General features: G+C 37.1%; 1 protein-coding gene across 2 annotated transcripts in view; it reads right to left on the reverse strand.

Annotated features, from left to right (window-relative positions):
• LOC131037477 (glucose-1-phosphate adenylyltransferase small subunit, chloroplastic/amyloplastic) overlaps positions 1–16,918 on the reverse strand; it is a 76,902-nt gene extending 59,984 nt beyond the window's left edge. The window contains exons 1-2 of one of the 2 annotated variants that reach the window (XM_057979284.2): positions 16,124–16,918; positions 11,096–11,392 (exon numbers count right to left, since the gene is read on the reverse strand). In XM_057979284.2, the coding sequence (XP_057835267.2) occupies positions 11,096–11,392; positions 16,124–16,396 (570 nt within the window). In that variant the 5' untranslated portion in view covers positions 16,397–16,918. The remainder of the gene's footprint in view (positions 1–11,095; positions 11,393–16,123) is intronic. The other variant, XM_057972951.2, reaches the window with a different exon arrangement.
• Between the last annotated feature and the right edge of the window lie 1,119 nt (positions 16,919–18,037).

Consider the following 18,037-nt stretch of genomic DNA (forward strand, 5'->3'; position numbering starts at 1 on the left):
CTAGAAGAGTCATGAAGGAGAGCTTGAACTGGAAGAGTGGAGAGTTTGTACAAACTTTCATACCGATTCCCAATCACACGAGCAAATTTGATGTTGGATTTCTTTGTCCATGTGAGGACTCTTCCTTCTGAGAATGCCACTTGATACTTTTTATCCTCCAAAGTTGAAATGGAGATAAGGTTCCTCCTGATTCCTGGCACAAACAGGACATCACTGAGATGAAGAGAGATTCCCAAATCAAGGTTGAGGGAAGTAACACTGAATCCTCTCACAAAATAGCGTGTGTCATCTCCAATGATCACTTGGAGATTAGACTCCCTCTCCACCAAATCTGAAAGATGCTCCTGATAGCCGGTGATGTGTCTAGAGGCTCCACTGTCAATCAGCCAGGTATCACTATCTGTGGTAACATTGTTTGACAAGGCTGAAATGAAAAGGAATTCATTGGAGTTGTCTTCCGCTTCCTTCTGATTTGAAACTTCATTAATGTTGGCCCCTTGTTGCGTTGGCCCCTTGTTGCATCGGCCTTGACAAGCAATCTCTTGCGAAGTGGCCAAACTTGTCACATCTGAAACACTGGATGCGAGAGAGATCTTTCTTCTTCTTCTTAGAATCAGGTGCAAATGTTGACCCTTGATCTCTATTCCTCTTAAAGTTGCCTTTCTTCCAATTTCCTCCTTTCTTCAAAAAGGTTGGGTAGCAAGAACATGAGAGTCTTCACCATGAGAGCTCTTGATGATTCCTCTTGCAGCCAATCTTGATTCCTCTTGAATGCAATCAACACGAAGGCGGTCAAACTTGGGAAATTCGGATCTCCCACTTATGCCTTGGATAAATGGCTCCCATGAGTGAGGAAGACCATTCAATGCAAGCATGACTAGGTCCTTGTCCACAACTTCATCTCCAATGGTGTTGAGCTGATCTCTCAATTCTGCAATCTTCATGAAGAAGGATATAACTAATTCACCCTTTGCCATCTTGACTTGATGAATTTGATGTCTCAATGCAAGTACTCTACTTGTGTTGTTGATTTCATACATCCCCTCCAATGTCTTGAACATATCTCTAGCTGAAGACATCTTGGAGATGATGAGAACAAGATGATCTTTCACAAAATCAATAAGGATCTTCTTGGCTTTGATTGCATTCTTCTTGAACTGAAGCTTCTCTTCTTGATCTTCAGGTTCAGAAAGTTCCTTTCCTTGCATGAACTCCAAAATATCATTTTCTTCTAGGGTAACAAGGATTCTGAATTTCAATGAGGTGGAATTCGATGCTCCCTCAAGTTTGTCCTCAACTTTCGGACCATACACCATTTTTAGTGCTGGAAATGGCGTGAAGAATGTGAAGTAGGAGCGCTTCTATAAAGTCTGATCACAACTAAGTAAACCTTAGCTTTGATACCATGTTAATTTTGGATCAGACTGTAGCAATATAAGTAGCAATAACAGAAAACAAATCAATGTGCACAAGGAACACCAAGAATACCGTAGGAAAACCTCCCTCTTGGAGGTGAAAAACCCAGCTATAAATTTCAGATCTTATTATGCAATAATCAGAAGTATCTTTACAATATGCTTCAACACTTGAAGCAAGCAGAATAGCAGCAGAGAGATGAATCACAATTAGGGCACAATAGAATAATGTCTTCACACTACAACAATGATGAACTTATCTGTAATACAAGATGTTCACAGCTACAAGAAGGTTCGCTGTCTCTAGGATGAAGTTCGCTGCCTTCAAAGATAGTTTGTTGCCTCCAAGGATGATTCGCTGTCCTTGAATTGAAGTTCGCTGACTTAGAAGACAGTTCGATGATGAATGTTGAGTGTAATTGCTGGATGTTGTAATTCGCTGATCATAGAAGATATTCGCTGTATGAATATGTTCACTGAATTGTGTGTGTATACAATGATTGATACCTTGCATATATAGGAGACTTAGCCTCCTAAATTCACCTACGTCGGCTAGCAAGGAGAGCATGTTTAATTACAATTTAATCCTTTAAGATTAGCGCCAAAACTAGATTAGCTCCACACGTTACAAGTGACCTTAATATAGGTCAGCCCCAACATGTTTCACACAAGATGTGATTATGCATATAAGACGTGACTAAGGCCAAGGGCCAATTAGTCACCTAACCATGCTAGGTCGGCCCTAGAAGGGATCCGACCTAGCTATAACATCAACAGCTACTGGCCATAGTGGAATAATATTGTGGGTTCAAATCCCACCGTGGCTTTCCCATTTGGGTTTCCACGTAAAAATCTTGGTGTTATGATTTTTTGGTTGATCATCTTGTGTTCGTGCATTTTATTTCCTTGCATTTGCTTCCGGTTGTATGAGAATATGTTTGGAAGTTTATTTGCCGGTAGATCACTGATTCACCCCCCCTCTCAGTGATCCCTGATTTCAACATAACAATTGTAGTATGATTATTATTTTAATGGAGAAAATTAAAGAATAATGGGCCACAAGCGGATGCAGCATAGTCATGGATGGGTGGACGGACATTAGGCATTGTCCACTCATTAATATCATGGTTACATGTATAGAGGGTTGTTATTTTTTTAGGGTTGTTGATTGTTCAAGGCATCGCAATGATGCCGATTTTCAATTTCAGATTCTCAAAGATGCATTTGAGGAGGTTGGGCCACAAACATGGTCAAAGTAGTGATAGATGAGACCAATGTGTGCAAAACTACAAAGAAGCTGATGTGGTGGACTTCTTGTTGGATTATTGGGGAGATTGTTAGATTTGGTTGTTCATTGCTACTGCTAGGATATGTTGTTGTCATTGATGTCAACATATTCCTGTGAGCTATTCCGGTGAAGAGTTTTTAATCCGGTTTCATAGTTTGGTTTTGCTAATCACTGCTTTGCAGAATCCGGTATTTCCTCCGATATATTCTGATGTGATCAAATCTTGTGCTGAGACTTTGAATTACTGTTTGGGATGATCTTGTGTATCTTCATTTCAAATGGTTCGTGATTTGGTGCTCCGCAAGTTATCTTTCCTCATGACAGTTGCGGATTGGCTGTGTTCTTAAGCTTTCAGACGTTGACCGATGAAGATTTGAAAAGAGGTGTTGGTGCAACTGTTCCGGATGATTCTAACGTGCTTGTTGGTGTTTCCTAGTCGTGTCCTATTTGTTTTGGCGATCCGCATTGATCGTTGTGCGAGTTTTTGGTGATTTCTATGAATCGGTGATGATTTGCGTGTTATGCAATATTTCTGGCAGTGTAGCGTGTTGCGGTTGATCTTGGCGGGATTTCCGATGGATGTAATCGTTTGGGAATTTGAATTAGGTCCATGCTATGTAATGTAAATCATAATATTGGTCCAATGGTCGATCTTTGTATCGTGTAATGTAATTTTTGTAATTGTGAATTGAGGGTTGAGGGTTTAGCCGACCTTGTTATCAAGGTTGATGACTTGTATATATAGGTGAGATGCTTATGTAATTTAGGTGTCGGTATCATGTCTACATTCAGAGAGAGGTAATTGTGCGAAAAAGGATATATCATTCAAAAAAGTGTTGTGGTGAGATTGGTATTGCAGAGCAGACAACTGTGCTTAACTGGAACTGTCATTAGGCATTTGTAGATGCTATCATTCCGGTTCATTCCTTCCGGATTATAGTCCGAATCATATTGTAAGTCAATGAGACTTCCCTGAGGGTTGTAGCCTTTCGGGCATATACCTTTGGGTAGTGAGCTCTAGGCAGTGTACCTGAATGCATGTGCATTCCCCATTGTAATATTTTCACATACTACTGCAGAGTATCATCTTACTGTGGGTAGGTTCCCACCGTGGTTTTTCCCTTAATCGGGTTTTCCACGTCAAAATCTTGGTGTTGTGTGTTGTGTTGTTGATTTGCTTATCTATTATCGCTGCAGTTTATGTTTTGAAGTTTAATTTGCCAGTGGATCCTTGATTTCCGACTTCAATCACAGACAAGTGGCAGGTTGACTTTCTGGTTTGTGGTGTCATTTGAGCATTTTGCAACTATTTGGGTTATATTTTTAATATTTCCTAAGTTAGCGTTTATTATTTAAATAAGGCTATGTTTATAGCCATTTTGGTATAATAAGGGGTTTTTGGCCTCATCTGGATGTGTATCTCTTGGTGTAATAGCTCGTTGGAAAGGTCTTGGACTTTTCTAAATATTTCTCTTTTGACTCAGATCCTTTCGGTGAATGGATTTCTTTATATTTGAAAAAGGTTCGTTTTTCTATGCAATTGGCAACTTAAAATGAGAAATATAACATTTTAACCCTAAATGCCACATTGAGTCACTTTTAGGGTTCGAGCTAAGTGGGAAGGTGTTATAAGGAAGTTGAGACCTAATTCTTCGTATCTTTTACACATTTTCATCTTTGATTTGGAGAATTTGCTCTAGAGAGCGATTCAACATCTGGGACGAAAACCCCTGGGTCTTGCCTGTCTAGGACGTAGCCCCCAGCACAGTGGTTATTGGTTCTAGCATTCAGTTTCAGTGCCTTGGAGTTGGTACGACATCTTTCTGGAGGATTCAGTGGACAGAGTTAGGGTTCAGCGTGGAGGTTGGGGTTTCCAGCTTGGCATCACCTAACAACCGTACGGCTGTACCTTGCAGCCATTTCTCTTCCCACATGGAGCTATGTAAGAGCGTTGGACATTTGCAGCAGCTTCATTCTTGATTGCAGTATTCACTCTTTATCCAGGTTGGAATCATTGTTATTGTAATCTTCCTGGAATTGTTTGGAATCACTATTTGGATAATTATTTGATTTAAATAATCAGAAATCTGCTTGGTACGATTCTGATTTGGCTGTGTATGAACATTTATTTCCAGTACTCTTTTCATGTACTTGTTCTTCAATTATTACTTGCTGAAAAACTATCAAAAACACAAAAATAAACAAACCTTCTACAACTTTTGTCTATTCTCTAAAACCATTAAAGGAAACACAAGAAAATATAGTTTATTAATTTAAAAACTACAGCAGATCGGCAAGGGGATCCATCAGGGATCTTTCACACCATGCCTACTTGCAGAGGGTGGAACGAAGGCTTTCACCTCAACCTTCTCCCAGAAGATTGCCTTAACCGAGGGCTTTCACTTCAATCTTCTCCCGGAAGATTGCCTTAACCAAGGATGTGGCTTCCTTTGAAGCTGAAACAACAAACAAGCTCCTTCTGAAGCTGAAAACAACAAGCTCCCTCTGAAGCTCCTTCTGACATTTTCTTCCCTTTTAGAAAAGGAAGTCTTCATTTGACTTATGTTCCTTCTAAGGATTTCCTATGCCAACTTCTGCAGAGGAAGCAAGAGAAGACCCGATTTTGCAATCCCGAGCAAAATGACCAAGTGTCTGGATGTGAGATAAGTCGTCCTTCCTTTTTGCTTTAGGAGCAAAATCAGAACCTCTGTCTCTATCCCACTTTCTTCCTTTACCTTTCTCCATATGCGAAGCAAGAACTTGATTTTCCACATCATAATGATCACGCTCAAGTCCTCTTGCAATTAGCCATGACTCTTCTTGTAAACAATTTGTCCTCAAGCGATCAAACTGTGGAAGTTCAATCCTTGCACTGATTCCTTGAATGAATGCTTCCCAAGAAGATGGAAGACCATTGAGAGCCATCATGGATAGGTTGCTATCTTCAACAACTTTCCCAACGAAAGAGAGTTGATCCTTCAGATCAGATATCCTCTTGAAGTATGCAGGTACACATTCTCCTTTTGCCATCTTGATGTGGCGAAGTTGTTGCTTCAATGATAGGATGCGACTGGTGTTGTTGATCTCATACATCTTCTCCAAGGTGTTGAACATTTCTTTTGTTGTCTTTAGCTTGGCGATGAGAGGCACGATATGATCCTTGACGTGATCCACTATTATCCGTTGAGCTTGAAAATCTTCCTTTCTCTAAGCTTCCTTTTCTTCTTCAGCTGAGGGCTCGAAAGACTCTTTGCTGATGTACTTAGAGAGATCATTCAATGCCATCATGATTCTGAATTTCCATGAAGTGAAATTGGATGCACCATCCAATCTATCTTCAGCTCTAATGTATGATGCCCTGCTGACTGAAGAATGGAAGGATAGACTGAGGATGAAGGCTTCTGATAATCTGATCACAATTAGTACGAACCAAGCTCTAATACCATGTTAGTTTTAGCAATCAGATTAGCAGCATAGAACAGAAAATCAGAATGCAAAGTAAATCATATGCATAACACACATGTACCCTGGGAAAACCTCCCTCTTGGAAGAAAAACCCAGCAACGAAAGATCTCAGATCTGATTAGATTAGATATAGCAGCAAATTACAATACTGCCCTTCTAGGGCATACAAAGAACTTATCTGAATCACAGTTCAAGTCAAACTTGAAACAATCGCCCAAATTGTTGATTGCATATCATGTGAGGGAGTTTGCTTGCCCTAGAACAGATGTAGCATAGCCTAAAGTAGGTTCAGCAGCGTTGGAGCAGGTTTGGCAGCCTTGGGGCAAGCTCAGCAGACCTAGGAGCAAGTTTGGTAGACCTAGGACGATGTCCGCCCAGCTAGAAGACAATTTCGCTCAATGCATAGGGGATTTGCTTCACCAAGGAGATCAGATTCATTGATATAAGAAGATCAGATTCGTTGCTTATCTTGTGCAGATCACAATTACATAATTTGCATATGTAGCATAGATGTGACGCTTGACTTGATTATCTTTGTGACCTCAAGTCGCTCCCCTTTTATATGCCTTCAAACACTTGAAGATCTAGGTCGGCCTTGGAGAGATCGGCGCCAAGTTACATAATTTAAATTACATAGGTCTTGCCCCAAGTTACAAGTTACACATTCAATAGGTCCTGACCTATTGAATTACAAGTTACATTAACCCATACACCCAATTAGGGCCACACGTTACATGAAGTCCTTTACATGTTATAATTATAGGAATTTACTTTACCTGCTCAAATAGGGGCCAATACAAAGGGGAATTGCTAAGGCCGAAGGCCCATTAGTAATTTGGTTGACTAGGTCGGCCCACCCAAGGGATCCGACCTAGCTATACATCAATAGACCTAGGGATAAAAATGTTATTGGTACTAAATGGGTTTTTAGAAACAAATTGAATGAAGCCGGCGAAGTAGTCAAAAATAAAGCCAGACTGGTTTGCAAAGGTTATTCACAGCAAGGGATTGATTATGAAGAAACTTTTGCTCCGGTTGCCAGAATTGAAGTTGTTAGATTGTTGCTTGCTTATGTTGTTTATAAAGATTTCAAGGTATATCAAATGGATGTCAAATCTGCATTTTTGAATGGTGATCTAGAAGAAGAAGTTTACATTGAACAGCCTGATGGATTTTCACTGTCAGATGATGGAGACATGGTATGTAAGTTGAAGAAAGCACTTTATGGATTGAAACAAGCTCCTAGAGCTTGGTATGCTAGATTAGACAAATACTTGCTAAAATTGGGATTTATCAAAGGTGTTGTTGATAGTAATTTGTACTTTAAGATTGAAAATGATAACATTTTGATTGTTGAAGTCTTTGTTGATGGCATTATCTTTGGTGGTGATGATGATATGAGTATGAAGTTTGCCGATGATATGCAAAAAGAATTTGAGATGTCTATGATTGGTGAGATGAAATTTTTCTTCAGTTTGCAGATTTCATAGACAGAAAAAGGTATCTTTATATCTCAAACTAAGTATGTGAAGGAATTGCTAAAGAAGTTTGGATTAGATAATTCCAAACCGGTTGGAACTCCTATGGTGACTAGTTGTAAATTGTCTAAAAATGATGAATCTCCTAAAACTAATCAGAGTTTGTACAGATCTATGGTTGGTGGACTATTATATCTTACTCAGACTAGGCCTGACATTATGCATGTTGTGTATATGGCTGCTAGATATCAAGTTGATCTGAAAGAGAGTCATGTCACTGTTGTTAAAAGAATATTCAGATATCTAAAGGGAACTGAGGATTATGGTTTATGGTTTCCAAAGAATGATGACTTCATGTTGTGTGCTTACACTGATGCAGATTGGGCTGATGATGTTGATGACCAGAAGAGTACTACCGGTGGAGCATTCTTTTTAGGTAAGAAGTTGGTTTCATGGGCTAGCAAGAAACAACATTCAGTATCTTTATCTACTGTTGAAGCTGAGTACATTGTTGCTGCTAGTAATTGCACTCAAATAGTTTGGATGAAGCAAATGTTGAAAGATATCAGAGTTATTTATGATGAACCTACTGTTATATACTGTGATAATTTCAGTGCTATAAACATGTCTAAGAATCCAGTGCAACATTCAAAGACTAAGCATATATCAATCAAATATAATTACTTGAGAGAGCAAGTCAGTGAATAGAAGGTGAAGCTGGAATATGTATCTACAAAGGAGCAAATTGTTGATATTTTCACTAAGCCTTTGCCTGCAGATACATTTGTCTATTTGAGAGACAAGTTAGGGGTATCCACCCCTCCTGATGAGAATTAGATGCATTGAGTTGCATCGATCTGATGGAATTTAGAGCCTTATTCTTTTATCCGGATTGATGAGTTGGTGTTGCTCCTCTGCTGGAGTAGTCTGTGTTTTGGGAGAGAGATTTCTGATATTTTTGGTTATGTGTTTTAGGGGGAGAGAGTTTGATTTTCTGTTTTGGAAATCTTTGGCATTGCTATCAAAGGGGGAGAGAGATCATGTGAAAAACTGCTTTATCTATCTTGATCTTAGGGGGAGTTTTGCTGGTGATGTCTTCTTTCTTTGCATTGACTATTTTTCACATTCATATGTTGCCATCAATGTCAAAGGGGGAGATTGTTGGATTATTGGGGAGATTGTTAGATTTGGTTGTTCATTGTTGTTGCTAGGATATGTTGTTGTCATTAATGTCAACGTATTCATGTGAGTTATTCCGGTGAAGAGTTTTTGATCCGGTTTTATAGTTTGGTTTTGCTGATCACAATCCAGTATTTTCTCCGGTATATTCCGATGTGATTAGATCTTGTGCTGAGACTTTGGATTATTGTTTGGGATGATCTTGTGTATCTTCATTTCAGATGGTTCGTGATTTGGTGCTCCGCAAGTTATCTTTCCTCGTGACAGTTGCTGATTGGCTGTGTTCTTAAGCTTTGAGACGTTGACCGATGAAGATTTGAAAAGAGGTGTTCGTGCAACTATTCCGGATGATTATAACGTGCTTGTCAGTGTTTCCTAGTCATGTCCTATTTGTTTTGGTGATCCGCATTGATCGTTGTGCGAGTTTTTGGTGATTTCTATGAACCAGTGATGATTTGCGTGTTATGCAGTATTTATGGCGATGTAGCGTGTTGCGGTTGATCTTGGCGGGATTTCCAATGGATGTAATCATTTGGGAATTTGAATTAGGTCCATGCCATGTAATGTAAATCATAATATTGGTCCGGTGGTCGATCTTTGTATCGTGTAATGTAATTTTTGTAATTGTGAGTTGAGGGTTGAGGGTTTAGCCGACCTTGTTATCAAGGTTGATGACTTGTATATATAGGTGAGATGCTTATGTAATTTAGGTGTCGGTATTGTGTCTGCATTATCAAAGAGAGGTGATTGTGCGAAAAAGGATATATCATTCAGCGAAGTGTTGTGGTGAGATTGGTGTTGCAGAGCAGACAACTGTGCTTAACCAAAACTATGATCAGGCATTTGTAGATGCTATCATTGCAGTTCATTCCTTCCGGATTGTAGTCTGAATCATATTGTAAGTCAGTGAGACATCCCTGAGGGTTGTAGCCTTTCAGGCATATATCTTTGAGCAGTGAGCTCTAGGCAGTGTGCCTGAATGCATGTGCATTCCCCATTGTAATATTTTCACATACTACTTCAGAGTATCATCTTATTGTGGATAGGTTCCCACCGTGGTTTTTCCCTTAACCGGGTTTTCCACGTCAAAATCTTGGTGTTGTGTGTTGTGTTGTTGATTTGCTTATCTGTTATTGCTACAGTTTATCAGTTTATGTTTTGAAGTTTTGCTGAGATCCAGTGAAGACTGATTCATTACCCACCCCCCCTCGCAGACTTCCTTCTTGATTGTTGCTAACACTTCTTGTTTGCATGCTATGAATAAAGCACTCAAGGACATGGGAAAGATTGAATGGATCAAAACAATTGTCAATGATGCTAGAGATGCGCAGATGTTTATCTACAACCACCACAGTTTACATGCACTCTTCGGGACCTTCTCCAAGAAGGAATTCTTGAAATTTGTAGAGACTAGATATGCATCATATTTCATTCTTCGAAAAGATTCTTGAGTTGCAAGAGGTATTGCAACTAATGGTTATGACAGCAGAATCGAATCAGTGACCTAAGTCCAAGATAGAGTAGGGGAAGAGGGTGAAGGATTTGGTGAAGAGAGATATTTTTTGGGGTGATGCAAAATAAATTGTCTCCATTATTACTCCAATATATTTTTGGTGTAATGCCAATAAAATAAGCGACTGCTGTGTTTAGATTAGCTGCTAATTTATTCAATTTAGAGTCATAATATATAAAATTCCATGTGAGAGAGAAGCTAATTGCAGTCTTGTGCTCATAGCCTACACCTAAAAGATAGGGTAGGTTAAGTTTAGCCTATCTCAATTTGAATCCAAACTCCCAAAGAGTTAGTGTGCACAGTGTGAGTACTTGTAGATTGTCCAAAGTGTAGGTTTTCAGGATTGTTTTAGTTACATGGGAGCTTCCCCTTCCAATTGGAAGGAAGATTTCACCTTACATACTGTTCCATTTTCTGTTGTCTTGCTGGGAGTCAAAAGATGAATGATCAATTTAATGCAATCTCAATAAAATACAAAAGTTGTTCTCAGATGAGTTTACTTCTCAGATGTGCACATAGCAAAAGATCCACAGAAGCTTTCTATTGATTACTCTTTCTGTTCACGAAAGTTACATAATTGTTGCTTAAATATAAAGCCTCGTATGCTTCTTGAGTAAAAACTTTTATAGAATGCAACATTGCCATACAAAGTAGTTTACAATGATCCACATAGATGTCAGTAAATACATAGCAAGTGCCTCCCATAACTTTTATCTCTACATGACCATAAAAAAAAAATAACAAAATGGAATATTACTTGGAACCAGTTGGGGTTTTCAGGACTCTGCTGAGCTGCAAGTACCTCCACAAATCCCTCATTCCTGTAGTTACCAGTGTTTCCATCATACGCCTGTGAAATATGGCGGTTGAGAGAGGCAGAATTAAACTGAGTAAGAACATAGACTTTTGTGATGTTACTGTTGATGCAGTTACTGACAGGAATATCAATCAGTCTGTAATTGGCACCCAAAGGTACAGCAGGCTTTGCTCTATTCTTCGTCAATGGATACAGGCGAGTTCCTGCACCCCCTCCAAGAATGATGCCCAATACACTCTGGTAAACAACCACAAGGTGGGTGAAAATTTTATAACTCCAAGCTTTTACAATAGTATCTTATTTAGATGAAGAAGAAAACATATCAGTACCGAAAATGCACCACTTTCAAACCTCTCATAGTGCATCCTTAATTTCAGAACATTGCCAAATCCAGGTGAGAAATACATAACTACAGCACAATTTGTTTGGAAACAATTATATGGAAGGAAACGAAACACTCCCCTTAGTTACCTTTATAATCATTTTAAAGCATCTGCATTTTTATCTTATGAGGAAATGAAAATATATTCATGATGCTTGATAAAAGGGTCAAAGTGAGATCATTGAACAATGTGGCATTTATGTATATTCATAATGAACTTAAAAGTTAACACATGCTCTCTATCATTCTGTTTGAAAATTAAAAATTAGAATTTAGCATTCATTTCATTTATAGGAGCATTATTTAACTTTCTACATTGAATATGACATATGGATAATTGCCCATGAACAACAACACACAGCTCAAGGTTCTTTAACAATTCTTCATCAATTATGCATTATGTCTATATGGTATGTCATTGATGCTGCTCTCCCCAATAAATTATTCCTCTAGCAAGGGACTCCCTAGGAAAGAAAATTATCTGAACCAGTAAACTCTCAGTAGCATGCCCAGTTGTAGCAATGGCAATTTTGAATGCTAAAAATTCCTAGAGCTGATTGTCTTTCAAATGCTGAAGCATTCCTCTGAAAGCTGTGTATATTTGTAAAAGTAAAATCTTGACTTCTCTAAGTAATCTAAAAATGAAATCAAAATTATAAGACAACTTTGATACCTTTCTCTTATTTGAAAAGAACTAGGAAAAGTTAAAAACACTACCTGGTAAAAGAAACACTATATCCAGGATATGGTATAGAAAAAGGCTTTACCCTAAAGGCAAATAGATAGCTGGGAACGACTACATATAATGGTTCTCAGAAGGTTCTATGAATCTATATATATTGTGCCATGTGCCAATAGCCAATAGAGAAAAACAAGTTCCCTTGTTAGAGCATTTTATTTAATAGAAAGAGATCAAGAATTTTGTTTAATGAAAAGAACAATCAAATGCAGAATACTTCAAAAATCTAAGTTTAAACATAAAAGAACTTAACCCATAATTCAAATTTCATATGTAAGGAACAGAAAACCTAAAGATTAGGATTTGAAAATCATGTTTCAAAACATTGGGATCCTAATATTTGACACACAAAATTCAGAAATCTTTTGCGTGCAGTCTTAGAGATATCTATCGATCATAGTCATAAAACTTGCTGTAACTCTAGATAATTCTCTTAGAAAACAACTAAAACTGATAAACTGCTTTTTACCTGGTCACACTGTCCAAATTTAGTCAGCCCTCTTGATATTTAGTCAACCCTCTTAATATTTAATTCCAATCTGCCTCCTTTGAAATTATCTAGTCAGTCCTTAACATTGAACAGTTATTATTTTTATATATTTTGCTTAGACTCAATTATAAGGTCGGCCCCCTTGAATTGCTAATATATGTTCGTCCAGGTTTCCTATAATAATGGCTGCAAATCTGTTTTTATTAAGGCTGTTATGCCTAGTGTGGCAAGGGCATGACATAGCAACACGGTAGGATGTAGAGATAGGAGCTAGCACAGGTTGATGAGGATGCTACAGTTACAGAGGCAAGGTTGGCTGATATTAGTTTGGCAGAGCTTGACCATGTGGAGTCCAGTAGTTCTAGTGATGAGGAGTTCGGGGATGATTAGAGGCCTCGCTTCACTACATTTTGTTTTTGATATTAATTAAGAGCAAAACTAGGGTGCTGACCCTTTAGACAAAACAGCCCATAGGCAGCTTTAGCAAGCCCTCAACAACACATTAACAACACAATAACAGTAGCCCAATCTTTAATATCAAAAAACAATCTAGAGTAATAAAACCAGCAGTAATTAAAGTCTTAGGTTTTCGAAACTAAGCGACCAAAAAAACCAAAATGCAGCTAACAAGTGGCTAAGCAAATAGGCCACCCCAATTCTCAGTGAGGAATTTAAGCAAGTCCTTGTAGTTTCCATCATCATCACCACCCTCCCCAAGCACCTTCTTCTGCAGCAGACAAAGTGTAATGTAAAAAGGATTGACCTGTGCATCACTTTCAAGCTGAACCTCAAGAGATTCACCAACTTCTTTTCAAGGTCTAAGACCTTCGCCTTCAAGGCTAAAAGCTCAGAAGCGCTGACATCAAATTTAGCGCAGGTATAAAAATTGTTAAAATACATATTTAGATACATAAAGAAAAAGGTGAAGGTATTTTTATTAAAATACATTTTTTAAAAGCGTTTTTATTAGGATTTGATATATTTTTCTTATAAATTAACATCCAAAAGAGTTGAAACGCGATTTGCAAACAAAAAGCAAAGAATGATAGGCAAGACTTCTTTATGAAGCATATTTTGTTTCAGGTTGATATGCTCTCCAAGTGATGTTGAAAGTGAGTCACATCTAGTTGTTGCAAAGTGAGTTAGAACCAGTAATTGCAGGTGAGTAGTTGTGGATTGTAGCTATCTATGCCTTGAGAGATCGTAGGAAAATTCTCGTCAAGAGTTGAGCACTAAAAAAATCTAAAGGAGCTACAAATCAACAAGTTGCAGGCACCTTAAGCTTAGGTCGCTGTCGATTTCTGCAGGTTTGTGATTCACAGCTATGCATAGCAGTGATTGTTCTAATGTTTTTCTAATTTAGGCATATTTAGGCATTAATTTATTTTACCTTTTTTTTTATTTTATACATTCATTTTTAATTTTTAATTTTTAATAATAGACATTTTATATATTAAATATTATTTTATTTAGAAAGATTTTTTTTAAACTTAAGAAATTAACATATTTAAAGTTTTAAATATTAAATACTATTTTGATATATTTTTTTACTTTTATTTTTTCATATTAAGATTTAATAAATTAAAAATTTAATATTTTAAAATATTTAAATTAGATTTTAAATTATTAATATATAAAAATTAACAAATTTAAATATTGAATTGAATTGTTTACCTTGGTAACATTGAAAATGAAGAATGATCCACACATTTATACATGCAGCAACTTGTTATTTGAAGCTTAAGATATTTCACATTGATAGACAAAATGATTGTGAAGTTATAGTAGGGCTTTATGAAACCATTGAGAAATTTGAATCAAATCTAATAGCTACAAGCCTAATTAAATATAATTGTTAGAAATACAAGACAACGGAATGGATGTTTGGAATGTCAGTAACCAAATATGACATGTCACAAGTTAATATCCTTGAGTACAGATGACGGATGGTCTATGGAGCACAAACCCCCAAACTGCAATGCTTGCTATTGAAATATTGAATTAAGAAGCAAATTTATCAACTTGTGTGAGGAATTGGAGCTGCTTTGACAATACTCATTCCTAAAAAAGGAACAAGTTGTTGGCTGAAAAGTTAGCAGATCTTATTTATATTTGCAGTAATTTACAATTGTGTATGAACAAATCAGTAAAAAATTCCACCTCTTCACAAATCCAGCAAATTCCTGAATACAGCAATTGCAAATGAGCCTAGCTTTTTTTTATGATGAATTGAGTAATGCATCTAGCAACAATGATTTCGCTTTAATAAGTTTACCATGATTTATAAATGTGACATCGTTTTATATAAATTTCAAATAAGTTTAGTAGTTTCTAATTATATTGACGATTTTGTGGATTTATTTCTTATATTAAAAAAATCAAATTTGTATTAGGCAAATTTAATCACAACTTTTTTTATTTTTACCTTGCCGAACTTACTCTGAATTTTTTCCTTGTCAAAGTAGAACACAAGATGAACCTTGTGACATAATATATATATATACAAACTCATACTTGTACTCAAGTAAAAAAGATGTCATCCAACATACCCTTTATTAATAGATTTATTTTCTTTGAATTTTACACCCTTTGGGTTTCTACCGTATGACCTACTTGAAATAAACCAAGCTTTTCCAATTAATTCATATCAAAGAGACAACCAAAACATTAAGATTATTGAATGACACTGCATTTCCATGTGCATGGCTATAGAATCATATGGAAAGGTACATTGCATTAAGAGAACGAGACATTGCATACCTAGAGATTGTTTAGTATTGATGCTAAGCGGTAAATCTAAATATTAAGCTTATTATGATCTATCCTGTAAACACGGCAGTAATTACCCCATTGTTCTTGAACAAAAACGGGCAATAAAGTTATAAAAATTAATTTTTTAACATACAAATTCTTATATTTGGTTAAAAGGAAAAGGAATAGAATTGGAAGCATGAGCAACCAATATTAGTTCAAGTTTTTTAACCTTTACTCTTTTCTAAACTCCACTAAACCCTAGGTAATCTTCTGGGGCTTGCTAGTAGTTTCAGCTTGGTCATTTTGTATTGAAATCCTATTTCTAAGATATCTTCCATTTTGTTTTCCCTGATTCACTGATTTCCTCGGTCATTTGGTTGTCAAAAGGGCTGTTACTCTCTATCTCATATTTGGACGATGCTAATTAAGAAATACATTAGCTCCAATACTTTTCTTTATAATCATACAGACTAAATCCAACCAATAACAAAAGGTATTAAATGATCTCAAGGCTGAATGTAATTGATTCTTGAAAGGCATGTGGATATTAAAATTTATAGCTGAATTAATAAAATGAAATAAGAAAGGGAAAAAAGAATGTACCTGGCTGACATCCGGATCAAGACAAGGCTTAGAGTTTCTGGAATCAGACACTGCCCTAGGAGAAACAACTCTGCCATTATGCAGTGTTTTCCCTCCAATTCCAATACTCGTGGGATAAGCACCATAACCCAAATTATTATATGATTCTCGGAAACAGAGGGACCTAAATGTAGCAGTTTTGGAATTGGGTGTGCGCGAATATCCACTGGATCTATGAACAGCGATCCAAGGAGCTGGTTTGGCTTGTCCTGCTAGTGCTTGGGCAGCAAACATGGTAAGCCCAATTCAAGGAGATTACTCCCCAAAGGAAAAAAGAAAAAAGAATGAAGTATAGAAAAGTGGGCGTGTTCTGAGGTAAGGCTCCACAGAGCTCCCACGGTCTTTATAAGATGATCCTGCATTATTCTTGAGGAAAGCTCGTTGTGCTTCCCCTGCCCTTTGCAGCTGTGGAGCATCACCACGGCTCCTTGTTTGCCAACTTTGCAAGTCATCTGCAACTCCCCTGACCGTATAAATTTCCCTTCAGGGGTATAAATGCCTTGTCATTTTCTTTCCTACTTGTCTTCTTGTTATATCTTTTTGGAAGACAACATAAAAACATTCCTTTGTGCTTTGGCAGTAGGATGTTGAGATCTTCATATTCTTGTCATCCGTTGCAGTTTTCCCGCTGCCTCTTTTTCATTCTGTCTCTCTTCCTTTTTCCAATTTAACCTTCGCCAACTTTTGCTTGGACCAGCTCCAACCCAGGCAGTCTCTACACGGGTAAAACGTGGGATTTGAGTTTTATAAAGAAAGAATTAGTTCTTGAACGTAGGCTTTAGGCATATAACAGGATAGAAGATTCCAATAACGTCCGACACACCAAAACAATGCAAGGGACCCAATCCATGGCACAAGTTTTTTTTTCACAAGAAAAGTTTTCACATGTGTATTCTTGTGTGCAGCTGGGTTTAACTTTTATTTATTCTTATCTTTTTATTTTCACATATTTATCTTCCAGGCATAGTATTTTAATACATTCACCTAGACCACATATTTATGACACCTATCTATAGAGCTCATCTCATATGGTGTGCACCTAAATGTCAACTATTTGTCCATCTAAATTATTTTTACACTTGTAAGATTGACCTTATAGTGATGAACTTAACCTTGTAATATCCAGAATTCAAATTTTGGTCAACTAATCCCTTTTATTTTCTAATCCTAGGTCAAATAAACACAAGTTTTACAAATTTGATGTTATGTGCTAATATTAAAAGGCATTTGATTGCATTCATTTCACATATACCATATCTTAAACATTCTCTCTCGTCCTAGTATTACAGATATATGCTTTGTTGTCATTGATGTCAAACTGTGTAGTCTGAATGGGTTCTGGTCCGAACATCAGCAAAGTTAGCTACAGTGTTGAAGTATTTACAGTTATTTCTTTGGACAAGAGGTCACTATGATTGTTTCTATGGTTTGGACATGAACAAGTTGCGTTGGCAGTTGATCCAATTGATATCAACTTGTTTTTTATTGTAAGGACAGTTGGAAACTTGATCTTTGTGATCCGGACTTTTGCAATTGTGAAATGATGTGATTGGTACATGTGTTTGGGCTATGTTATTGGAGTTAAATGTAACATATATTTTTTGGTCTGGTGATTGCGTGTGAAGTATTCTTTTGGTCCAATGTTGCAAGTTTGATTTGGTTTGGTCCAGATTATGTTCTATGTGTTTCATATTTTGGTTTGGTGGTATATCTTGGGTCAGAAATGTGCTTACATGTTACAATCTTTCTTTTGGCCGACTTGGTGAGGATGTTTTTGTTCCAGTTTGGTATATGTGTGATGATTTGTTGAAAAGAAAAGATGAGATATGAGAGTGTGGAATTTAGCAATGAGTGTGCGCGACTTGATGTAAGGAT

The sequence above is a fragment of the Cryptomeria japonica genome, chromosome 3, assembly GCF_030272615.1.
Source record: "Cryptomeria japonica chromosome 3, Sugi_1.0, whole genome shotgun sequence".
In the NCBI taxonomy this organism is placed as follows: Eukaryota; Viridiplantae; Streptophyta; class Pinopsida; order Cupressales; family Cupressaceae; genus Cryptomeria; species Cryptomeria japonica.